At 32.1% G+C, this 23,776-nt stretch overlaps 1 protein-coding gene across 2 annotated transcripts in view; it reads right to left on the bottom strand.

The window, feature by feature from the left end:
- Positions 1-22,182, bottom strand: part of LOC118199494 (uncharacterized) — a 77,986-nt gene extending 55,804 nt beyond the window's left edge. Inside the window, exons 1-5 of one of the 2 annotated variants that reach the window (XM_085815757.1) lie at positions 22,005-22,182; positions 20,182-20,376; positions 13,455-13,649; positions 6,729-6,923; positions 4-198 (exon numbers count right to left, since the gene is read on the bottom strand). In XM_085815757.1, coding sequence (XP_085671883.1) covers positions 4-198; positions 6,729-6,923; positions 13,455-13,649; positions 20,182-20,341 — 745 coding nt within the window. In that variant the 5' untranslated portion in view covers positions 20,342-20,376; positions 22,005-22,182. Of the gene's footprint in view, positions 1-3; positions 199-6,728; positions 6,924-13,454; positions 13,650-20,181; positions 20,377-22,004 lie in introns of those variants that run through there. The other variant, XM_085815758.1, reaches the window with a different exon arrangement.
- Positions 22,183-23,776: the final 1,594 nt, after the last annotated feature.

Here is a 23,776-nt window from a genome sequence, read left to right as displayed (position 1 = left end):
TACTTGCAACGAACCAGGCAGTCAAGAAGATATTGATGCAGACGTTGATCCAGCCGATGACAGTATGTCTCTTGGGTAGGCCAGATTCTGAGAATCGTCTGAACCTGTCAATGAAGTTGAGCAGGGCAACGCATCCGGCCACGATCAAAGTGATGCGAAACATCTTTTCCACTGGCCAGTCGTGGAAATACTCCGCACCTATAGACGGAAGACTCGATTAAGGACAAATTAATAGATGGAAAGAAAAATATAATTATAGAAGGCGTTCTGTAGTATCATAAAATGTATGTCGCTTATTTTATATTATCAATCTCTCATTTTCAAAGACTCTATTTTATTAAGGCTATAAACCATTGACTAAACAGCTGATCTACATGATGAATTTTAATACAAGCTTCCTGTTAAAATAAGATTTAGACGAAGTGAACTGTCAAACTTCAGAAGGTAAGATACATAGTACAATTTAAAGAAATATTTATAGATTTATTTATAGTAGGTTTCCAGTTGTACTATGCTTCTTTTACATTTTATGTAATGACAGGCAAGGTTTGGTGTTCCCAACTGAGCGTTCAAATTCTGTTTTGGTATCTATTTTTCCCCTCATAAAAATCTCCATTTAAACCTCTACAGGAAGTTTAGTATGACCATTTTTAATACAAATGGAAAGTAACTTTTTGGAAATTCTAGAATGCATAAAACAATTAAATTGCATAGCACATAAATTTCTAAAAATTTAAGTAAAGAATTTTTCCTCGTGCTTTGATTTTAAAATTAAACCTGCTTTATTGTCTGACATGCAACTGGTTAACGCTTCTTGCTCCTACAAATCACAGTGTTAAAAACTAAACGGAAGTTTATCTAAACTACAGTAACATAGACAGAAGTTAAAAGCTTAATTATATGTCTTATTAAAAACTTCATCTTAGAATTCAATTGAAAATTAACAAATGTTAGCCACTGCTGTTTGCAGAGTTTCAGAAACTCAAGTATTTAAGACAGTTAAACTACAAAATCAAATTTTCATCTATCATCAGCTGTGATAATGGGATTCAAATCTCTCTCTCTAACGAACAGAAAATTTACTTATCAGTGTTCAAGGTATGCAAGATAATGTAATGTGTGATCGTCGCAGATTAACACATGCTAACATGTTAATGCAGTGCAATGTCAGGCTAACACATTGTATCGTGTGTGATTGCCACAATACCCTTTCCGTACTCAAATTCACTCAAAGTAGCTTAAAATAGTTTGCAATCTGCTGAAGGCCGACAGAAGAAACAGAAGACACAGGATAAAAACAACGTATTCGCTAAAATAAAGTCTTGCCCAGTAACTTTCCATTTTATTTCAAAGAAGTGCTCTGTTAAATTTGCTTTTCTTTTGTGAAACAAAGTATTAGTCGCTATGTTATAATGAACATATAGTGAATATAGCTCCCAATTTTCAACTTCTAGAACAGTAATAATAAATTTGTATTGACTTCTTTTCCGATTACACTGTCAAGAGGTCAGTGACACTCGTTAAAATGCTTATAAGTTTGTTAAAATTCAGACAATTAAAATAGCTGATGTGAACACCACATGACTTCCTTGTATGGCGTATTAAATATCCACATTTTTTCTGCATTTCATTTAAAGTTATTTCCTCAAATTTTATTAGAGATATATTTCCCATTAAATTAGTTCAGTTTTCACTTCGTGGCAAGACAAAAATACGTAAAAGTTCAACACATCTTCATTCAAAATTGTAAAATACAGAAAAACATAAAACACCAGATACAGTTAAAAACAGTTTTTACAATTAAAATTAGAGTTTTTACTAACAACATGTAATTGGGCCAGCAGGCAGGAAGACAGGTTTTTCGGTGGACAAAACTGAAAGTTTACTTTTGGTCCCACTCGGCAAAAGTCATTGAAGCTGGTGAACAAACTATTCTACTGTGAGTTTCAAATATAAAGAAATCAGTGTTACTTAAAAAACGTTTAAATTGTTGATAATTCGACAGCTCTTGTATGCAGATTAATTAAAGGCATAAAAATCTTAACTAGCATATAATAACAACATAATTCAATCGTTTTTAGAGCTAAAAATGCACAATTCACCAACATACAAGAATAAAAAAAATGAGCTTACCAAGCCAAGTAACAGAGTGAATGTATATATATATATATATAAGAAGAAAAAATATAGAAGTGCAAACATGCAGAAAACTGAGATGGCAGCCTACTCGCATTTGAAAAAGGAGTGAATAACAAATTTTCTTCCCAGTTTGTAGATCAAATACTTATTTATGGCAACATATATGCGGGTGATTTGTTTTGCCGTTTAGCACGCTTTAGCAGACTTTTTACAATATGATTAAACGTTTACACCAATGGGAAAAAGATAAAAGATTTTTCTAATATTAAATATTATAAACTCTGCTAAAGAGCATTATTTATCTACCTCCCATAAGTTCATTTATGAATAGAAACGTAAGAAATACTTCTGTTTAATGCACGCATTTAAAACGACAAATATTATGTCTTAGAATTGGTACTGAGATCTTTTTATGTCTCCAACGCGTAATGGGAATAGCGGCAAAAAATTCTGAAACAAAGAGACTTTGTGATATTAACTAATGTAACCATATTTTATATGGTGAACTCGTATCATGTTCAGCCAATAGGTACATTAATAAATAACGCCAACATGGTAATATTGATCATATTAAGTAACGGGAATAGAAGCTATTTTCACTGACTTCTATAAAAGTATTATTTCTGAAACAAAGTGCCCTGCAGTGCTTTTTTGTTGTTGTTGTCGTGTCTATGATAAAAACCTATTCAAATAGTGCCATGTGCGAAGATGACAGCTCTGGCAATCTGCAAAATGTTATCATCATAGAAGTTCGGATTCTTAAACAAGACCCCAATTTTTAACAATTCAGCAATGGGCAATAAAAAATGTATGCAGGTGTCAGTTCTGTGTCTGGGTAGTTATCACAGTTCTTGTAGGTTTTCGTACCTTCTCTGTCAACTCTCAATCATCTGTGATGGCCAGTTCTAAGTTTGACTATATTTTTAGTTACAAGTCGATCTCCATTGAAGATATGGAGCTCGTTCTTTATTGGAATTGAGTACTCTTTCGGCCTGTATTTGGCCATAGCATTTACGTCCAGGAGGACAACATTACGTTATTATTATTGTTGAGATTTATAACTTCTTTTATCAGTTTATCTCTGCGTTCTTGTTACCTGTGATATTGACACTAGCTAGCAACTATTGAAGAATGCAGATTTTGTTTAACTTTTGGAGCTCGTTTAGGCGAAAATGGATCCCGTTGGTGATCAGGGAGCTCCCATCCAGGATTACCTGTAGAGCTACCTTTAACCCACAGAAAACGGAGATTTCTTTTGTTTTCTCAGAAAGTGATCTATACATGTAAAGTGTCTCCGTTATTGCCAGAAGCTCGGAAGTGAAGTTAGAAACTGTGACTCCTGCGCCAATTTTGTGTAGATAAGTAGCATCACTTGGGGCTGTCAGAAATACTCCGGGACCTTCATTAGTAGTTGTCTCATCAGATGAACCCTCTGTATTAAGCGTGTACAAAATCTTCTTTTGGATACTGTTCAACGATCCTGATGCCATTCGCTTTAATGATATCAAACAGTTCATTTTTATTGCGTGGCTGTAGTAGGCTAAGTACTCTTTTAGAGTTCATGAGAACTTGATTGAATTTAACTTGTAATGCTACTTTTAATGTTACAGTAGGTTAAAAACAACGATAAGAAATCATTTCGATTTTGAAATAAAATAAAAATATGATGTATGAAATGTAGAATTTAAATAACGTATTTAAAAAACAGTTTAGCTCATTTCTTCGGAAATTGATCCAAGAACAAAACTTCATTTCAGATGGAGTGATTTTCAGGGAAAATGAAGATGAACCGTATCAGCATAATGCTCCATTACCAGCACATGAAAGCGCAGAACATGACGAGCCCGGATACAACCACCATAGTTCCGAAGAATATGAAAACAAAGTTCAGAAGCCAATAGATGAAGCCATAGAGATGAGGGTTGCAGTAATTTGCTGAACTTTTATTCGCATTCAGGTCAACTTTGGCACCATACACCCAGTAACATGCTAGCAATGGAAATATATATATATATATAAAGAGAACAAAATCTAAGTAAATAAATGGTGTTAAGTTGTAATGGAAGATTTAAGTTAAAAGTTTCCCTTTCTAAAGTTTATTCTTAAATTTTTAATTGGTCATTTCTAATTTTTATTCCATCCAGTTTCTTCTGATTTCACAATAAGCTTTAAAAGAAAACAAAATTTAAATAAAAACAGTAATTAATAAGTAATTGAAGATTTTAGTTTGGGTTTCATTTTATAACTTTTATTCTGAATTTTTAAACAGTTACTTTAAATTTTATTCCGTCCAGGTACTTCCTGATTTCAAACGCGTAAGAGCTCATGCCACAAGAACATGTAAATTAACTAGCAGAATGAATTTGTTAGACATATATATTACACAGACAGGTACAATTGGGCATTAGTGACAGCTGATACTTGTGCGGTTTAATCTTTGCACGGATGTCAGTTTTGTTGCCTTCGATACACTCCGAAATCTTATTGCTAGTCTAGATCTCAACAAAGGTTTCTAGAGGTTATATTAATTTGGAATATACACTGTGTACAAAAACGTCCTTTTCCTGCCTTTATTTCCTTAACTGTTGGTCGTAGACATATACTTCTATAATAATAATAAAATGCAATTAAAAAAGTTTTAAATAGTAACCTTTTCTTTTGGACGGATGTGACAATTAATGAATTAAAAGGAGAATAATAATTTATCATATAATTTAAATAGGATTTGATAGACTAAATAATTCTGTTTAAAGAACTCGTTTACAATCGTGAACAATAAAAGCTTGGAACGCCCATGCTAAGTCAAAAAGATAATGATTCATATATTTGACAATGCAATAAAATTAATAGAAAATTTAAAAAAAAACCGGTACTGGCTTATTAATAGATTTCGTTATTTAGGCGCTGTACGATTTTAGTATTCACGACGTAAAATAGTAGATGAATTCTGTAACTAGAATTATTTAATCTATTACTTCCACTAAATTATCTGTAGGATAAATTATTTTTCTCCTTCAAGTGCACTAATTATCATATCCACTTTAAATAAAAGCTTATTGTATAAAAATTTACAATTTATTTAATAAAATGCAATTAAAAATAATTACATTTTATTTTCTGTTTGTTATCTAATAATTCGTTATGAATGACAAAAGGTTTAGTTATTATTAAAACACAAGCAATAAATTATACAGAAATTATGAAATAAAGAAAAATAACTGAACGTCATTCAGAAAGTGAAGAAATCAGATGGCACACTCGGAACGCTCTTTCTTCCATCAGCTTTAGAATGTAACCCATTAAAAATGTAGGAAAATCACTCAATTAATATTGTTTTCGTCATTCTTGTTTTTAAACATGTTTTATAATTTGTAAAAGTTTCAAAACTTTATATCCGATACATTTTTAGGTGTTGAAATTTTAAAATAGTAGACGTGAAACATTTCTAAAAATAGAGCGATTTTCAAAAATTCAGAAATTAAGTTACAATTTTCAGACTAGTTTTATTGAGAGATTTTTTTTCAGATGTATTCGATGGCACAAACAGTAAAATTCTGATTTGCTTAGTTTGTTTGTTACACAAAAATATGTGTAAAAATAATAAATAATATTTGCCTTTAATTAAAAAATAAGTCGAATTTGTAAAATTCCCTTCCCCACATTGCATTTTGCAATTGCATTTGCATTGCAAACAGTGCGCGTACAAATTTGAAATCGATAACTAATTAGGAAATAGGTTAAAAGACTATGACAAAATTCCACACACAGTGAAACACCGTAAGTGATGCAAATAAAAGTTACAAAATTGTTTAAAATGATGCAAATGCTTCTGTTTGGAATTTTTGTTCTTAAAAAAAATCTATAAAATTTAACGTTTTATACGTTCTCTCGGTCCCTATACTTAGAAAAAAAGTTGTAATTGAGTATAAAAAATACAAAAAATGAGACTCTATTATGATCTAAAAAACAGCTATTTGCGAGTGCTATGTGCACATCTCGTATGAAAGCTTGGATAAAATTGAGGTTAATTAAAAAAAATTATAGTACCTAGATTTGCCCACCTAGATTAATTACCCTAGTGACGCAGTGCCAATTAATTCTAAGGATGTTTTAAAGGGAAAAGTGTTTACCCATAAGCTTTGCACGATATCGGAAGTGCAAACGAGCATTCGACTAGCAGCTGCTGCAATCAGCGAGGACATCTTTTGAGAACTCTTGCTACTATGCAATGTCGAATTCGATTCTGCTGGACGGCAGTGATGGATGTTTTCATCTTTTCTATAATAAGGGCAGGCTTACTGCGAATAAAGCTATGAAATTCTACTCTGCTTAGAAAGAACATATGATAAGGATAATTGTAATCTGGGATATCTGCCTTCCGGGTAACTGTTCAAATAGATACTTTAAACCTACGTAATAGATTAACAGTTCTCTATAATCCAAGTAAGCTTAATATTACTTGGATTATAGAAACAAGCAGCAGTATAGACTATAGACTAGTCTAAAGAATTGGAGTTTTCAATTTTTAATGTTATGATGATACTTTTACGGAATAATGCTTCAAAACAACTATATAGTAACCGGCTTACTTGCAACGAACCAGGCAGTCAAGAAGATATTGATGCAGACGTTGATCCAGCCGATGACAGTATGTCTCTTGGGTAGGCCAGATTCTGAGAATCGTCTGAACCTGTCAATGAAGTTGAGGAGGGCAAAGCATCCGGCCACGATCAAAGTGATGCGAAACATCTTTTCCACTGGCCAGTCGTGGAAATACTCCGCACCTATAGACGGAAGACTCGATTAAGGACAAATTAATAGATGGAAAGAAAAATATAATTATAGAAGGCGTTCTGTAGTATCATAAAATGTATGTCGCTTATTTTTATATTATCAATCTCTCATTTTCAAAGACTCTATTTTATTAAGGCTATAAACCATTGACTAAACAGCTGATCTACATGATGAATTTTAATACAAGCTTCCTGTTAAAATAAGATTTAGGCGAAGTGAACTGTCAAACTTCAGAAGGTAAGATACATAGTACAATTTATAGAAATATTTATAGATTTATTTATAGTAGGTTTCCAGTTGTACTATGCTTCTTTTACATTTTATGTAATGACAGGCAAGGTTTGGTGTTCCCAACTGAGCGTTCAAATTCTGTTTTGGTATCTATTTTTCCCCTCATAAAAATCTCCATTTAAACCTCTACAGGAAGTTTAGTATGACCATTTTTAATACAAATGGAAAGTAACTTTTTGGAAATTCTAGAATGCATAAAACAATTAAATTGCATAGCACATAAATTTCTAAAAATTTAAATAAAGCAATTTTTCCCCGTGCTTTGATTTTAAAATTAAACCTGCTTTATTGTCTGACATGCAACTGGTTAACGCTTCTTGCTCCTACAAATCACAGTGTTAAAAACTAAACGGAAGTTTATCTAAACTACAGTAACATAGACAGAAGTTAAAAGCTTAATTATATGTCTTATAAAAAACTTCATCTTAGAATTCAATTGAAAATTAACAAATGTTAGCCACTGCTGTTTGCAGAGTTTCAGAAACTCAAGTATTTAAGACAGTTAAACTACAAAATCAAATTTTCATCATCATCTGTGATAATGGGATTCAAATCTCTCTCTCTAACGAACAGAAAATTTACTTATCAGTGTTCAAGGTATGCAAGATAATGTAATGTGTGATCGTCGCAGATTAACACATGCTAACATGTTAATGCAGTGCAATGGCAGGCTAACACATTGTATCGTGTGTGATTGCCACAATACCCTTTCCGTAGTCAAATTCACTCAAAGTAGCTTAAAATAGTTTGCAATCTGCTGAAGGCCGACAGAAGAAACAGAAGACACAGGATAAAAACAACGTATTCGCTAAAATAAAGTCTTGCCCAGTAACTTTCCATTTTATTTCAAAAGAAGTGCTCTGTTAAATTTTCTTTTCTTTTGTGAAACAAAGTATTAGTCGCTATGTTATAATGAACATATAGTGAATATAGCTCCCAATTTTCAACTTCTAGAACAGTAATAATAAATTTGTATTGACTTCTTTTCCGATTACACTGTCAAGAGGTCAGTGACACTCGTTAAAATGCTTATAAGTTTGTTAAAATTCAGACAATTAAAATAGCTGATGTGAACACCACATGACTTCCTTGTATGGCGTATTAAATATCCACATTTTTTCTGCATTTCATTTAAAGTTATTTCCTCAAATTTTATTAGAGATATATTTCCCATTAAATTAGTTCAGTTTTCACTTCGTGGCAAGACAAAAATACGTAAAAGTTCAACACATCTTCATTCAAAATTGTAAAATACAGAAAAACATAAAACACCAGATACAGTTAAAAACAGTTTTTACAATTAAAATTAGAGTTTTTACTAACAACATGTAATTGGGCCAGCAGGCAGGAAGACAGGTTTTTCGGTGGACAAAACTGAAAGTTTACTTTTGGTCCCACTCGGCAAAAGTCATTGAAGCTGGTGAACAAACTATTCTACTGTGAGTTTCAAATATAAAGAAATCAGTGTTACTTAAAAAACGTTTAAATTGTTGATAATTCGACAGCTCTTGTATGCAGATTAATTAAAGGCATAAAAATCTTAACTAGCATATAATAACAACATAATTCAATCGTTTTTAGAGCTAAAAATGCACAATTCACCAACATACAAGAATAAAAAAAATGAGCTTACCAAGCCAAGTAACAGAGTGAATGTATATATATATATATATAAGAAGAAAAAATATAGAAGTGCAAACATGCAGAAAACTGAGATGGCAGCCTACTCGCATTTGAAAAAGGAGTGAATAACAAATTTTCTTCCCAGTTTGTAGATCAAATACTTATTTATGGCAACATATATGCGGGTGATTTGTTTTGCCGTTTAGCACGCTTTAGCAGACTTTTTACAATATGATTAAACGTTTACACCAATGGGAAAAAGATAAAAGATTTTTCTAATATTAAATATTATAAACTCTGCTAAAGAGCATTATTTATCTACCTCCCATAAGTTCATTTATGAATAGAAACGTAAGAAATACTTCTGTTTAATGCACGCATTTAAAACGACAAATATTATGTCTTAGAATTGGTACTGAGATCTTTTTATGTCTCCAACGGGTAATGGGAATAGCGGCAAAAAATTCTGAAACAAAGAGACTTTGTGATATTAACTAATGTAACCATATTTTATATGGTGAACTCGTATCATGTTCAGCCAATAGGTACATTAATAAATAACGCCAACATGGTAATATTGATCATATTAAGTAACGGGAATAGAAGCTATTTTCACTGACTTCTATAAAAGTATTATTTCTGAAACAAAGTGCCCTGCAGTGCTTTTTTGTTGTTGTTGTCGTGTCTATGATAAAAACCTATTCAAATAGTGCCATGTGCGAAGATGACAGCTCTGGCAATCTGCAAAATGTTATCATCATAGAAGTTCGGATTCTTAAACAAGACCCCAATTTTTAACAATTCAGCAATGGGCAATAAAAAATGTATGCAGGTGTCAGTTCTGTGTCTGGGTAGTTATCACAGTTCTTGTAGGTTTTCGTACCTTCTCTGTCAACTCTCAATCATCTGTGATGGCCAGTTCTAAGTTTGACTATATTTTTAGTTACAAGTCGATCTCCATTGAAGATATGGAGCTCGTTCTTTATTGGAATTGAGTACTCTTTCGGCCTGTATTTGGCCATAGCATTTACGTCCAGGAGGACAACATTACGTTATTATTATTGTTGAGATTTATAACTTCTTTTATCAGTTTATCTCTGCGTTCTTGTTACCTGTGATATTGACACTAGCTAGCAACTATTGAAGAATGCAGATTTTGTTTAACTTTTGGAGCTCGTTTAGGCGAAAATGGATCCCGTTGGTGATCAGGGAGCTCCCATCCAGGATTACCTGTAGAGCTACCTTTAACCCACAGAAAACGGAGATTTCTTTTGTTTTCTCAGAAAGTGATCTATACATGTAAAGTGTCTCCGTTATTGCCAGAAGCTCGGAAGTGAAGTTAGAAACTGTGACTCCTGCGCCAATTTTGTGTAGATAAGTAGCATCACTTGGGGCTGTCAGAAATACTCCGGGACCTTCATTAGTAGTTGTCTCATCAGATGAACCCTCTGTATTAAGCGTGTACAAAATCTTCTTTTGGATACTGTTCAACGATCCTGATGCCATTCGCTTTAATGATATCAAACAGTTCATTTTTATTGCGTGGCTGTAGTAGGCTAAGTACTCTTTTAGAGTTCATGAGAACTTGATTGAATTTAACTTGTAATGCTACTTTTAATGTTACAGTAGGTTAAAAACAACGATAAGAAATCATTTCGATTTTGAAATAAAATAAAAATATGATGTATGAAATGTAGAATTTAAATAACGTATTTAAAAAACAGTTTAGCTCATTTCTTCGGAAATTGATCCAAGAACAAAACTTCATTTCAGATGGAGTGATTTTCAGGGAAAATGAAGATGAACCGTATCAGCATAATGCTCCATTACCAGCACATGAAAGCGCAGAACATGACGAGCCCGGATACAACCACCATAGTTCCGAAGAATATGAAAACAAAGTTCAGAAGCCAATAGATGAAGCCATAGAGATGAGGGTTGCAGTAATTTGCTGAACTTTTATTCGCATTCAGGTCAACTTTGGCACCATACACCCAGTAACATGCTAGCAATGGAAATATATATATATATATAAAGAGAACAAAATCTAAGTAAATAAATGGTGTTAAGTTGTAATGGAAGATTTAAGTTAAAAGTTTCCCTTTCTAAAGTTTATTCTTAAATTTTTAATTGGTCATTTCTAATTTTTATTCCATCCAGTTTCTTCTGATTTCACAATAAGCTTTAAAAGAAAACAAAATTTAAATAAAAACAGTAATTAATAAGTAATTGAAGATTTTAGTTTGGGTTTCATTTTATAACTTTTATTCTGAATTTTTAAACAGTTACTTTAAATTTTATTCCGTCCAGGTACTTCCTGATTTCAAACGCGTAAGAGCTCATGCCACAAGAACATGTAAATTAACTAGCAGAATGAATTTGTTAGACATATATATTACACAGACAGGTACAATTGGGCATTAGTGACAGCTGATACTTGTGCGGTTTAATCTTTGCACGGATGTCAGTTTTGTTGCCTTCGATACACTCCGAAATCTTATTGCTAGTCTAGATCTCAACAAAGGTTTCTAGAGGTTATATTAATTTGTAATACACACTGTGTACAAAAAAGTCCTTTTCCTGCCTTTATTTCCTTAACTGTTGGTCGTAGACATATACTTCAATAATAATAATAAAATGCAATTAAAAAAGTTTTAAATAGTAACCTTTTCTTTTGGACGGATGTGACAATTAATGAATTAAAAGGAGAATAATAATTTATCATATAATTTAAATAGGATTTAATAGACTAAATAATTCTGTTTAAAGAACTCGTTTGCAATCGTGAACAATAAAAGCTTGGAACGCCCATGCTAAGTCAAAAAGATAATGATTCATATATTTGACAATGCAATAAAATTAATAGAAAATTAAAAAAAAACCGGTACTGGCTTATTAATAGATTTCGTTATATAGGCGCTGTACGATTTTAGTATTCACGACGTAAAATAGTAGATGAATTCTGTAACTAGAATTATTTAATTTATTACTTCCACTAAATTATCTGTAGGATAAATTATTTTTCTCCTTCAAGTGCACTAATTATCATATCCACTTTAAATAAAAGCTTATTGTATAAAAATTTACAATTTATTTAATAAAATGCAATTAAAAATAATTACATTTTATTTTCTGTTTGTTATCTAATAATTCGTTATGAATGACAAAAGGTTTAGTTATTATTAAAACACAAGCAATAAATTATACAGAAATTATGAAATAAAGAAAAATAACTGAACGTCATTCAGAAAGTGAAGAAATCAGATGGCACATTCGGAACGCTCTTTCTTCCATCAGCTTTAGAATGTAACCCATTAAAAATGTAGGAAAATCACTCAATTAATATTGTTTTCGTCATTCTTGTTTTTAAACATGTTTTATAATTTGTAAAAGTTTCAAAACTTTATATCCGATACATTTTTAGGTGTTGAAATTTTAAAATAGTAGACGTGAAACATTTCTAAAAATAGAGCGATTTTCAAAAATTCAGAAATTAAGTTACAATTTTCAGACTAGTTTTATTGAGTGATTTTTTTTCAGATGTATTCGATGGCACAAACAGTAAAATTCTGATTTGCTTAGTTTGTTTGTTACACGAAAATATCTGTAAAAATAATAAATAATATTTGCCTTTAGTTAAAAAATAAGTCGAATTTGTAAAATTCCCTTCCCCACATTGCATTTTGCAATTGCATTTGCATTGCAAACAGTGCGCGTACAAATTTGAAATCGATAACTAATTAGGAAATAGGTTAAAAGACTATGACAAAATTCCACACACAGTGAAACACCGTAAGTGATGCAAACAAAAGTTACAAAATTGTTTAAAATGATGCAAATGCTTCTGTTTGGAATTTTTGTTCTTAAAAAAAATCTATAAAATTTAACGTTTTATACGTTCCCTCGGTCCCTATACTTAGAAAAAAAGTTGTAATTGAGTATAAAAAAATACAATAAATGAGACTCTATTATGATCTAAAAAACAGCTATTTGCGACTGCTATGTGCACATCTCGTATGAAAGCTTGGATAAAATTGAGGTTAATTAAAAAAAAAATTATAGTACCTAGATTTGCCCACCTAGATTAATTACCCTAGTGACGCAGTGCCAATTAATTCTAAGCATGTTTTAAAGGGAAAAGTGTTTACCCATAAGCTTTGCACGATATCGGAAGTGCAAACGAGCATTCGACTAGCAGCTGCTCCAATCAGCGAGGACATCTTTTGAGAACTCTTGCTACTATGCAATGTCGACTTCGATTCTCCTGGACGGCAGTGATGGATGTTTTCATCTTTTCTATAATAAGGGCAGGCTTACTGCGGATAAAGCTATGAAATTCTACTCTGCTTAGAAAGAACATATGATAAGGATAATTGTAATCTGGGATATCTGCCTTCCGGGTAACTGTTCAAATAGATACTTTAAACCTACGTAATAGATTAACAGTTCTCTATAATCCAAGTAAGCTTAATATTACTTGGATTATAGAAACAAGCAGCAGTATAGACTATAGACTAGTCTAAAGAATTGGAGTTTTCAATTTTTAATGTTATGATGATACTTTTACGGAATAATGCTTCAAAACAACTATATAGTAACCGGCTTACTTGCAACGAACCAGGCAGTCAAGAAGATATTGATGCAGACGTTGATCCAGCCGATGACAGTATGTCTCTTGGGTAGGCCAGATTCTGAGAATCGTCTGAACCTGTCAATGAAGTTGAGCAGGGCAACGCATCCGGCCACGATCAAAGTGATGCGAAACATCTTTTCCACTGGCCAGTCGTGGAAATACTCCGCACCTATAGACGGAAGACTCGATTAAGGACAAATTAATAGATGGAAAGAAAAATATAATTATAGAAGGCGTTCTGTAGTATCATAAAATGTATGTCGCTTATTTTATATTATCAATCTCTCATTTTCAAAGACTCTATTTTATTAAGGCTATAAACCATTGACTAAACAGCTGATCTACATGATGAATTTTAATACAAGCTTCCTGTTAAAATAAGATTTAGACGAAGTGAACTGTCAAACTTCAGAAGGTAAGATACATAGTACAATTTAAAGAAATAATTATAGATTTATTTATAGTAGGTTTCCAGTTGTACTATGCTTCTTTTACATTTTATGTAATGACAGGCAAGGTTTGGTGTTCCCAACTGAGCGTTCAAATTCTGTTTTGGTATCTATTTTTCCCCTCATAAAAATCTCCATTTAAACCTCTACAGGAAGTTTAGTATGACCATTTTTAATACAAATGGAAAGTAACTTTTTGGAAATTCTAGAATGCATAAAACAATTAAATTGCATAGCACATAAATTTCTAAAAATTTAAGTAAAGAATTTTTCCTCGTGCTTTGATTTTAAAATTAAACCTGCTTTATTGTCTGACATGCAACTGGTTAACGCTTCTTGCTCCTACAAATCACAGTGTTAAAAACTAAACGGAAGTTTATCTAAACTACAGTAACATAGACAGAAGTTAAAAGCTTAATTATATGTCTTATTAAAAACTTCATCTTAGAATTCAATTGAAAATTAACAAATGTTAGCCACTGCTGTTTGCAGAGTTTCAGAAACTCAAGTATTTAAGACAGTTAAACTACAAAATCAAATTTTCATCTATCATCAGCTGTGATAATGGGATTCAAATCTCTCTCTCTAACGAACAGAAAATTTACTTATCAGTGTTCAAGGTATGCAAGATAATGTAATGTGTGATCGTCGCAGATTAACACATGCTAACATGTTAATGCAGTGCAATGTCAGGCTAACACATTGTATCGTGTGTGATTGCCACAATACCCTTTCCGTACTCAAATTCACTCAAAGTAGCTTAAAATAGTTTGCAATCTGCTGAAGGCCGACAGAAGAAACAGAAGACACAGGATAAAAACAACGTATTCGCTAAAATAAAGTCTTGCCCAGTAACTTTCCATTTTATTTCAAAGAAGTGCTCTGTTAAATTTGCTTTTCTTTTGTGAAACAAAGTATTAGTCGCTATGTTATAATGAACATATAGTGAATATAGCTCCCAATTTTCAACTTCTAGAACAGTAATAATAAATTTGTATTGACTTCTTTTCCGATTACACTGTCAAGAGGTCAGTGACACTCGTTAAAATGCTTATAAGTTTGTTAAAATTCAGACAATTAAAATAGCTGATGTGAACACCACATGACTTCCTTGTATGGCGTATTAAATATCCACATTTTTTCTGCATTTCATTTAAAGTTATTTCCTCAAATTTTATTAGAGATATATTTCCCATTAAATTAGTTCAGTTTTCACTTCGTGGCAAGACAAAAATACGTAAAAGTTCAACACATCTTCATTCAAAATTGTAAAATACAGAAAAACATAAAACACCAGATACAGTTAAAAACAGTTTTTACAATTAAAATTAGAGTTTTTACTAACAACATGTAATTGGGCCAGCAGGCAGGAAGACAGGTTTTTCGGTGGACAAAACTGAAAGTTTACTTTTGGTCCCACTCGGCAAAAGTCATTGAAGCTGGTGAACAAACTATTCTACTGTGAGTTTCAAATATAAAGAAATCAGTGTTACTTAAAAAACGTTTAAATTGTTGATAATTCGACAGCTCTTGTATGCAGATTAATTAAAGGCATAAAAATCTTAACTAGCATATAATAACAACATAATTCAATCGTTTTTAGAGCTAAAAATGCACAATTCACCAACATACAAGAATAAAAAAAATGAGCTTACCAAGCCAAGTAACAGAGTGAATGTATATATATATATATATAAGAAGAAAAAATATAGAAGTGCAAACATGCAGAAAACTGAGATGGCAGCCTACTCGCATTTGAAAAAGGAGTGAATAACAAATTTTCTTCCCAGTTTGTAGATCAAATACTTATTTATGGCAACATATATGCGGGTGATTTGTTTTGCCGTTTAGCACGCTTTAGCAGACTTTTTACAATATGATTAAACGTTTACACCAATGGGAAAAAGATAAAAGATTTTTCTAATATTAAATATTATAAACTCTGCTAAAGAGCATTATTTATCTACCTCCCATAAGTTCATTTATGAATAGAAACGTAAGAAATACTTCTGTTTAATGCACGCATTTAAAACGACAAATATTATGTCTTAGAATTGGTACTGAGATCTTTTTATGTCTCCAACGGGTAATGGGAATAGCGGCAAAAAATTCTGAAACAAAGAGACTTTGTGATATTAACTAATGTAACCATATTTTATATGGTGAACTCGTATCATGTTCAGCCAATAGGTACATTAATAAATAACGCCAACATGGTAATATTGATCATATTAAGTAACGGGAATAGAAGCTATTTTCACTGACTTCTATAAAAGTATTATTTCTGAAACAAAGTGCCCTGCAGTGCTTTTTTGTTGTTGTTGTCGTGTCTATGATAAAAACCTATTCAAATAGTGCCATGTGCGAAGATGACAGCTCTGGCAATCTGCAAAATGTTATCATCATAGAAGTTCGGATTCTTAAACAAGACCCCAATTTTTAACAATTCAGCAATGGGCAATAAAAAATGTATGCAGGTGTCAGTTCTGTGTCTGGGTAGTTATCACAGTTCTTGTAGGTTTTCGTACCTTCTCTGTCAACTCTCAATCATCTGTGATGGCCAGTTCTAAGTTTGACTATATTTTTAGTTACAAGTCGATCTCCATTGAAGATATGGAGCTCGTTCTTTATTGGAATTGAGTACTCTTTCGGCCTGTATTTGGCCATAGCATTTACGTCCAGGAGGACAACATTACGTTATTATTATTGTTGAGATTTATAACTTCTTTTATCAGTTTATCTCTGCGTTCTTGTTACCTGTGATATTGACACTAGCTAGCAACTATTGAAGAATGCAGATTTTGTTTAACTTTTGGAGCTCGTTTAGGCGAAAATGGATCCCGTTGGTGATCAGGGAGCTCCCATCCAGGATTACCTGTAGAGCTACCTTTAACCCACAGAAAACGGAGATTTCTTTTGTTTTCTCAGAAAGTGATCTATACATGTAAAGTGTCTCCGTTATTGCCAGAAGCTCGGAAGTGAAGTTAGAAACTGTGACTCCTGCGCCAATTTTGTGTAGATAAGTAGCATCACTTGGGGCTGTCAGAAATACTCCGGGACCTTCATTAGTAGTTGTCTCATCAGATGAACCCTCTGTATTAAGCGTGTACAAAATCTTCTTTTGGATACTGTTCAACGATCCTGATGCCATTCGCTTTAATGATATCAAACAGTTCATTTTTATTGCGTGGCTGTAGTAGGCTAAGTACTCTTTTAGAGTTCATGAGAACTTGATTGAATTTAACTTGTAATGCTACTTTTAATGTTACAGTAGGTTAAAAACAACGATAAGAAATCATTTCGATTTTGAAATAAAATAAAAATATGATGTATGAAATGTAGAATTTAAATAACGTATTTAAAAAACAGTTTAGCTCATTTCTTCGGAAATTGATCCAAGAACAAAACTTCATTTCAGATGGAGTGATTTTCAGGGAAAATGAAGATGAACCGTATCAGCATAATGCTCCATTACCAGCACATGAAAGCGCAGAACATGACGAGCCCGGATACAACCACCATAGTTCCGAAGAATATGAAAACAAAGTTCAGAAGCCAATAGATGAAGCCATAGAGATGAGGGTTGCAGTAATTTGCTGAACTTTTATTCGCATTCAGGTCAACTTTGGCACCATACACCCAGTAACATGCTAGCAATGGAAATATATATATATATATAAAGAGAACAAAATCTAAGTAAATAAATGGTGTTAAGTTGTAATGGAAGATTTAAGTTAAAAGTTTCCCTTTCTAAAGTTTATTCTTAAATTTTTAATTGGTCATTTCTAATTTTTATTCCATCCAGTTTCTTCTGATTTCACAATAAGCTTTAAAAGAAAACAAAATTTAAATAAAAACAGTAATTAATAAGTAATTGAAGATTTTAGTTTGGGTTTCATTTTATAACTTTTATTCTGAATTTTTAAACAGTTACTTTAAATTTTATTCCGTCCAGGTACTTCCTGATTTCAAACGCGTAAGAGCTCATGCCACAAGAACATGTAAATTAACTAGCAGAATGAATTTGTTAGACATATATATTACACAGACAGGTACAATTGGGCATTAGTGACAGCTGATACTTGTGCGGTTTAATCTTTGCACGGATGTCAGTTTTGTTGCCTTCGATACACTCCGAAATCTTATTGCTAGTCTAGATCTCAACAAAGGTTTCTAGAGGTTATATTAATTTGGAATATACACTGTGTACAAAAACGTCCTTTTCCTGCCTTTATTTCCTTAACTGTTGGTCGTAGACATATACTTCTATAATAATAATAAAATGCAATTAAAAAAGTTTTAAATAGTAACCTTTTCTTTTGGACGGATGTGACAATTAATGAATTAAAAGGAGAATAATAATTTATCATATAATTTAAATAGGATTTGATAGACTAAATAATTCTGTTTAAAGAACTCGTTTACAATCGTGAACAATAAAAGCTTGGAACGCCCATGCTAAGTCAAAAAGATAATGATTCATATATTTGACAATGCAATAAAATTAATAGAAAATTTAAAAAAAAACCGGTACTGGCTTATTAATAGATTTCGTTATTTAGGCGCTGTACGATTTTAGTATTCACGACGTAAAATAGTAGATGAATTCTGTAACTAGAATTATTTAATCTATTACTTCCACTAAATTATCTGTAGGATAAATTATTTTTCTCCTTCAAGTGCACTAATTATCATATCCACTTTAAATAAAAGCTTATTGTATAAAAATTTACAATTTATTTAATAAAATGCAATTAAAAATAATTACATTTTATTTTCTGTTTGTTATCTAATAATTCGTTATGAATGACAAAAGGTTTAGTTATTATTAAAACACAAGCAATAAATTATACAGAAATTATGAAATAAAGAAAAATAACTGAACGTCATTCAGAAAGTGAAGAAATCAGATGGCACACTCGGAACGCTCTTTCTTCCATCAGCTTTAGAATGTAACCCATTAAAAATGTAGGAAAATCACTCAATTAATATTGTTTTCGTCATTCTTGTTTTTAAACATGTTTTATAATTTGTAAAAGTTTCAAAACTTTATATATCCGATACATTTTTAGGTGTTGAAATTTTAAAATAGTAGACGTGAAACATTTCTAAAAATAGAGCGATTTTCAAAAATTCAGAAATTAAGTTACAATTTTCAGACAAGTTTTATTGAGAGATTTTTTTTCAGATGTATTCGATGGCACAAACAGTAAAATTCTGATTTGCTTAGTTTGTTTGTTACACGAAAATATGTGTAAAAATAATAAATAATATTTGCCTTTAATTAAAAAATAAGTCGAATTTGTAAAATTACCTTCCCCACATTGCATTTTGCAATTGCATTTGCATTGCAAACAGTGCGCGTACAAATTTGAAATCGATAACTAATTAGGAAATAGGTTAAAAGACTATGACAAAATTCCACACACAGTGAAACACCGTAAGTGATGCAAATAAAAGTTACAAAATTGTTTAAAATGATGCAAATGCTTCTGTTTGGAATTTTTGTTCTTAAAAAAAATCTATAAAATTTAACGTTTTATACGTTCTCTCGGTCCCTATACTTAGAAAAAAAGTTGTAATTGAGTATAAAAAATACAAAAAATGAGACTCTATTATGATCTAAAAAACAGCTATTTGCGAGTGCTATGTGCACATCTCGTATGAAAGCTTGGATAAAATTGAGGTTAATTAAAAAAAATTATAGTACCTAGATTTGCCCACCTAGATTAATTACCCTAGTGACGCAGTGCCAATTAATTCTAAGGATGTTTTAAAGGGAAAAGTGTTTACCCATAAGCTTTGCACGATATCGGAAGTGCAAACGAGCATTCGACTAGCAGCTGCTGCAATCAGCGAGGACATCTTTTGAGAACTCTTGCTACTATGCAATGTCGAATTCGATTCTGCTGGACGGCAGTGATGGATGTTTTCATCTTTTCTATAATAAGGGCAGGCTTACTGCGAATAAAGCTATGAAATTCTACTCTGCTTAGAAAGAACATATGATAAGGATAATTGTAATCTGGGATATCTGCCTTCCGGGTAACTGTTCAAATAGATACTTTAAACCTACGTAATAGATTAACAGTTCTCTATAATCCAAGTAAGCTTAATATTACTTGGATTATAGAAACAAGCAGCAGTATAGACTATAGACTAGTCTAAAGAATTGGAGTTTTCAATTTTTAATGTTATGATGATACTTTTACGGAATAATGCTTCAAAACAACTATATAGTAACCGGCTTACTTGCAACGAACCAGGCAGTCAAGAAGATATTGATGCAGACGTTGATCCAGCCGATGACAGTATGTCTCTTGGGTAGGCCAGATTCTGAGAATCGTCTGAACCTGTCAATGAAGTTGAGGAGGGCAAAGCATCCGGCCACGATCAAAGTGATGCGAAACATCTTTTCCACTGGCCAGTCGTGGAAATACTCCGCACCTATAGACGGAAGACTCGATTAAGGACAAATTAATAGATGGAAAGAAAAATATAATTATAGAAGGCGTTCTGTAGTATCATAAAATGTATGTCGCTTATTTTTATATTATCAATCTCTCATTTTCAAAGACTCTATTTTATTAAGGCTATAAACCATTGACTAAACAGCTGATCTACATGATGAATTTTAATACAAGCTTCCTGTTAAAATAAGATTTAGACGAAGTGAACTGTCAAACTTCAGAAGGTAAGATACATAGTACAATTTATAGAAATATTTATAGATTTATTTATAGTAGGTTTCCAGTTGTACTATGCTTCTTTTACATTTTATGTAATGACAGGCAAGGTTTGGTGTTCCCAACTGAGCGTTCAAATTCTGTTTTGGTATCTATTTTTCCCCTCATAAAAATCTCCATTTAAACCTCTACAGGAAGTTTAGTATGACCATTTTTAATACAAATGGAAAGTAACTTTTTGGAAATTCTAGAATGCATAAAACAATTAAATTGCATAGCACATAAATTTCTAAAAATTTAAATAAAGCAATTTTTCCCCGTGCTTTGATTTTAAAATTAAACCTGCTTTATTGTCTGACATGCAACTGGTTAACGCTTCTTGCTCCTACAAATCACAGAGTTAAAAACTAAACGGAAGTTTATCTAAACTACAGTAGCGTAGACAGAAGTTAAAAGCTTAATTATATGTTTTATTAAAAATTTCATCTTAGAATTCAATTGAAAATTAACAAATGTTAGCCACTGCTGTTTGCAGAGTTTCAGAAACTCAAGTATTTAAGACAGTTAAACTAAAAAATCAAATTTTCATCTATCATCAGCTGTGATAATGGGATTCAAATCTCTCTCTCTAACGAACAGAAAATTTACTTATCAGTGTTCAAGGTATGCAAGATAATGTAATGTGTGATTGTCACAGATTAACACATGCTAACATGTTAATGCAGTGCAATGTCAGGCTAACGCATTGTATCGTGTGTGATTGCCACAATACCCTTTCCGTACTCAAATTCACTCAAAGTAGCTTAAAATAGTTTGCAATCTGCTGAAGGCCGACAGAAGAAACAGAAGACACAGGATAAAAACAACTTATTCGCTAAAATAAAGTCTTGCCCAGTAACTTTCCATTTTATTTCAAAAGAAGTGCTCTGTTAAATTTGCTTTTCTTTTGTGAAACAAAGTATTAGTCGCTATGTTATAATGAACATATAGTGAATATAGCTCCCAATTTTCAACTTCTAGAACAGTAATAATAAATTTGTATTGACCTCTTTTCCGATTACACTGTCAAGAGGTCAGTGACACTCGTTAAAATGCTTATAAGTTTGTTAAAATTCAGACAATTAAAATAGCTGATGTGAACACCACATGACTTCCTTGTATGGCTTATTAAATATCCACATTTTTTCTGCATTTCATTTAAAGTTATTTCCTCAAATTTTATTAGAGATATATTTCCCATTAAATTAGTTCAGTTTTCACTTCGTGGCAAGACAAAAATACGTAAAAGCTCAACACATCTTCATTCAAAATTGTAAAATACAGAAAAACATAAAACACCAGATACAGTTAAAAACAGTTTTTACAATTAAAATTAGAGTTTTTACTAACAGCATGTAATTGGGCCAGCAGGCAGGAAGACAGGTTTTTCGGTGGACAAAACTGAAAGTTTACTTTTGGTCCCACTCGGCAAAAGTCATTGAAGCTGGTGAACAAACTATTCTACTGTGAGTTTCAAATATAAAGAAATCAGTGTTACTTAAAAAACTTTTAAATTGTTGATAATTCGACAGCTCTTGTATGCAGATTAATTAAAGGCATAAAAATCTTAACTAGCACATAATAACAACATAATTCAATCGTTTTTAGAGCTAAAAATGCACAATTCACCAACATACAAGAATAAAAAAAAATGAGCTTACCAAGCCAAGTAACAGAGTGAATGTATATACATATATATATATAAGAAGAAAAAATATAGAAGTGCAAACATGCAGAAAACTGAGATGGCAGCCTACTCGCATTTGAAAAAGGAGTGAATAAAAAATTTTCTTCCCAGTTTGTAGATCAAATACTTATTTATGGCAACATATATGCGGGTGATTTGTTTTGCCGTTTAGCACGCTTTAGCAGACTCTTTATAATATGATTAAACGTTTACACCAATGGGAAAAAGATAAAAGATATTTCTAATATTAAATATTATAAACTCTGCTAAAGAGCATTATTTATCTACCTCCCATAAGTTCATTTATGAACAAAAACGTAAGAAATACTTCTGTTTAATACACGCATTTAAAACGACAAATATTATCTCTTAGAATTGGTACTGAGATCTTTTTATGTCTCCGACGGGTAATGGGAATAGCGGCAAAAAATTCTGAAACAAAGAGACTTTGTGATACTAACTAATGTAACCATATTTTATATGGTGAACTCGTATCATGTTCAGCCAATAGGTACATTAATAAATAACGCCAACATGGTGAATATTGATCATATTAAGTAACGGGAATAGAAGCTATTTTCACTGTCTTCTATAAAAGTATTATTTCTGAAACAAAGTGCCCTGCAGTGCTTTGTTGTTGTTGTTGTCGTGTCTATGATAAAAACCTATTCAAATAGTGCCATGTGCGAAGATGACAGCTCTGGCAATCTGCAAAATGTTATCATCATAGAAGTTCGGATTCTTAAACAAGACCCCAATTTTTAACAATTCAGCAATGGGCAATAAAAAATGTATGCAGGTGTCAGTTCTGTGTCTGGGTAGTTATCACAGTTCTTGTAGGTTTTCGTACCTTCTCTGTCAACTCTCAATCATCTGTGATGGCCAGTTCTAAGTTTGACTATAGTTTTAGTTACAAGTCGATCTCCATTGAAGATATGGAGCTCGTTCTTTATTGGAATTGAATATTCTTTCGGTCTGTATTCGGCCATAGCATTTACGTCCAGGAGGACAACATTACGTTATTATTATTGTTGAGATTTATAACCTCTTTTATCAGTTTATCTCTGCGTTCTTGTTACCTGTGATATTGACACGAGCTAGCAACTATTGAAGAATGCAGATTTTGTTTAACTTTTGGAGCTCGTTTAGGCGAAAATGGATCCCGTTGTTGATCAGGGAGCTCCCATCCAGGATTACCTGTAGAGCTACCTTTAACCCACAGAAAACGGAGATTTCTTTTGTTTGCTCAGAAAGTGATCTATACATGTAAAGTGTCTCCGTTATTGCCAGAAGCTCGCAAGTGAAGTTTGAAACTGTGACTCCTGCGCCAATTTTGTGTAGATAAGTAGCATCACTTGGGGCTGTCAGAAATACTCCGGGACCTTCATTAGTAGTTGTCTCATCAGATGAACCCTCTGTATTAAGCGTGTACAAA

Source organism: Stegodyphus dumicola, chromosome 4 (genome assembly GCF_044657685.1).
Source record: "Stegodyphus dumicola isolate Sdum_Otavi_A_Nest chromosome 4, ASM4465768v1".
Taxonomy (NCBI): Eukaryota; Metazoa; Arthropoda; class Arachnida; order Araneae; family Eresidae; genus Stegodyphus; species Stegodyphus dumicola.
The sequence above is the reverse complement of the archived record's forward strand: the minus strand, read 5'-3'. Positions and strand labels throughout refer to the sequence as shown.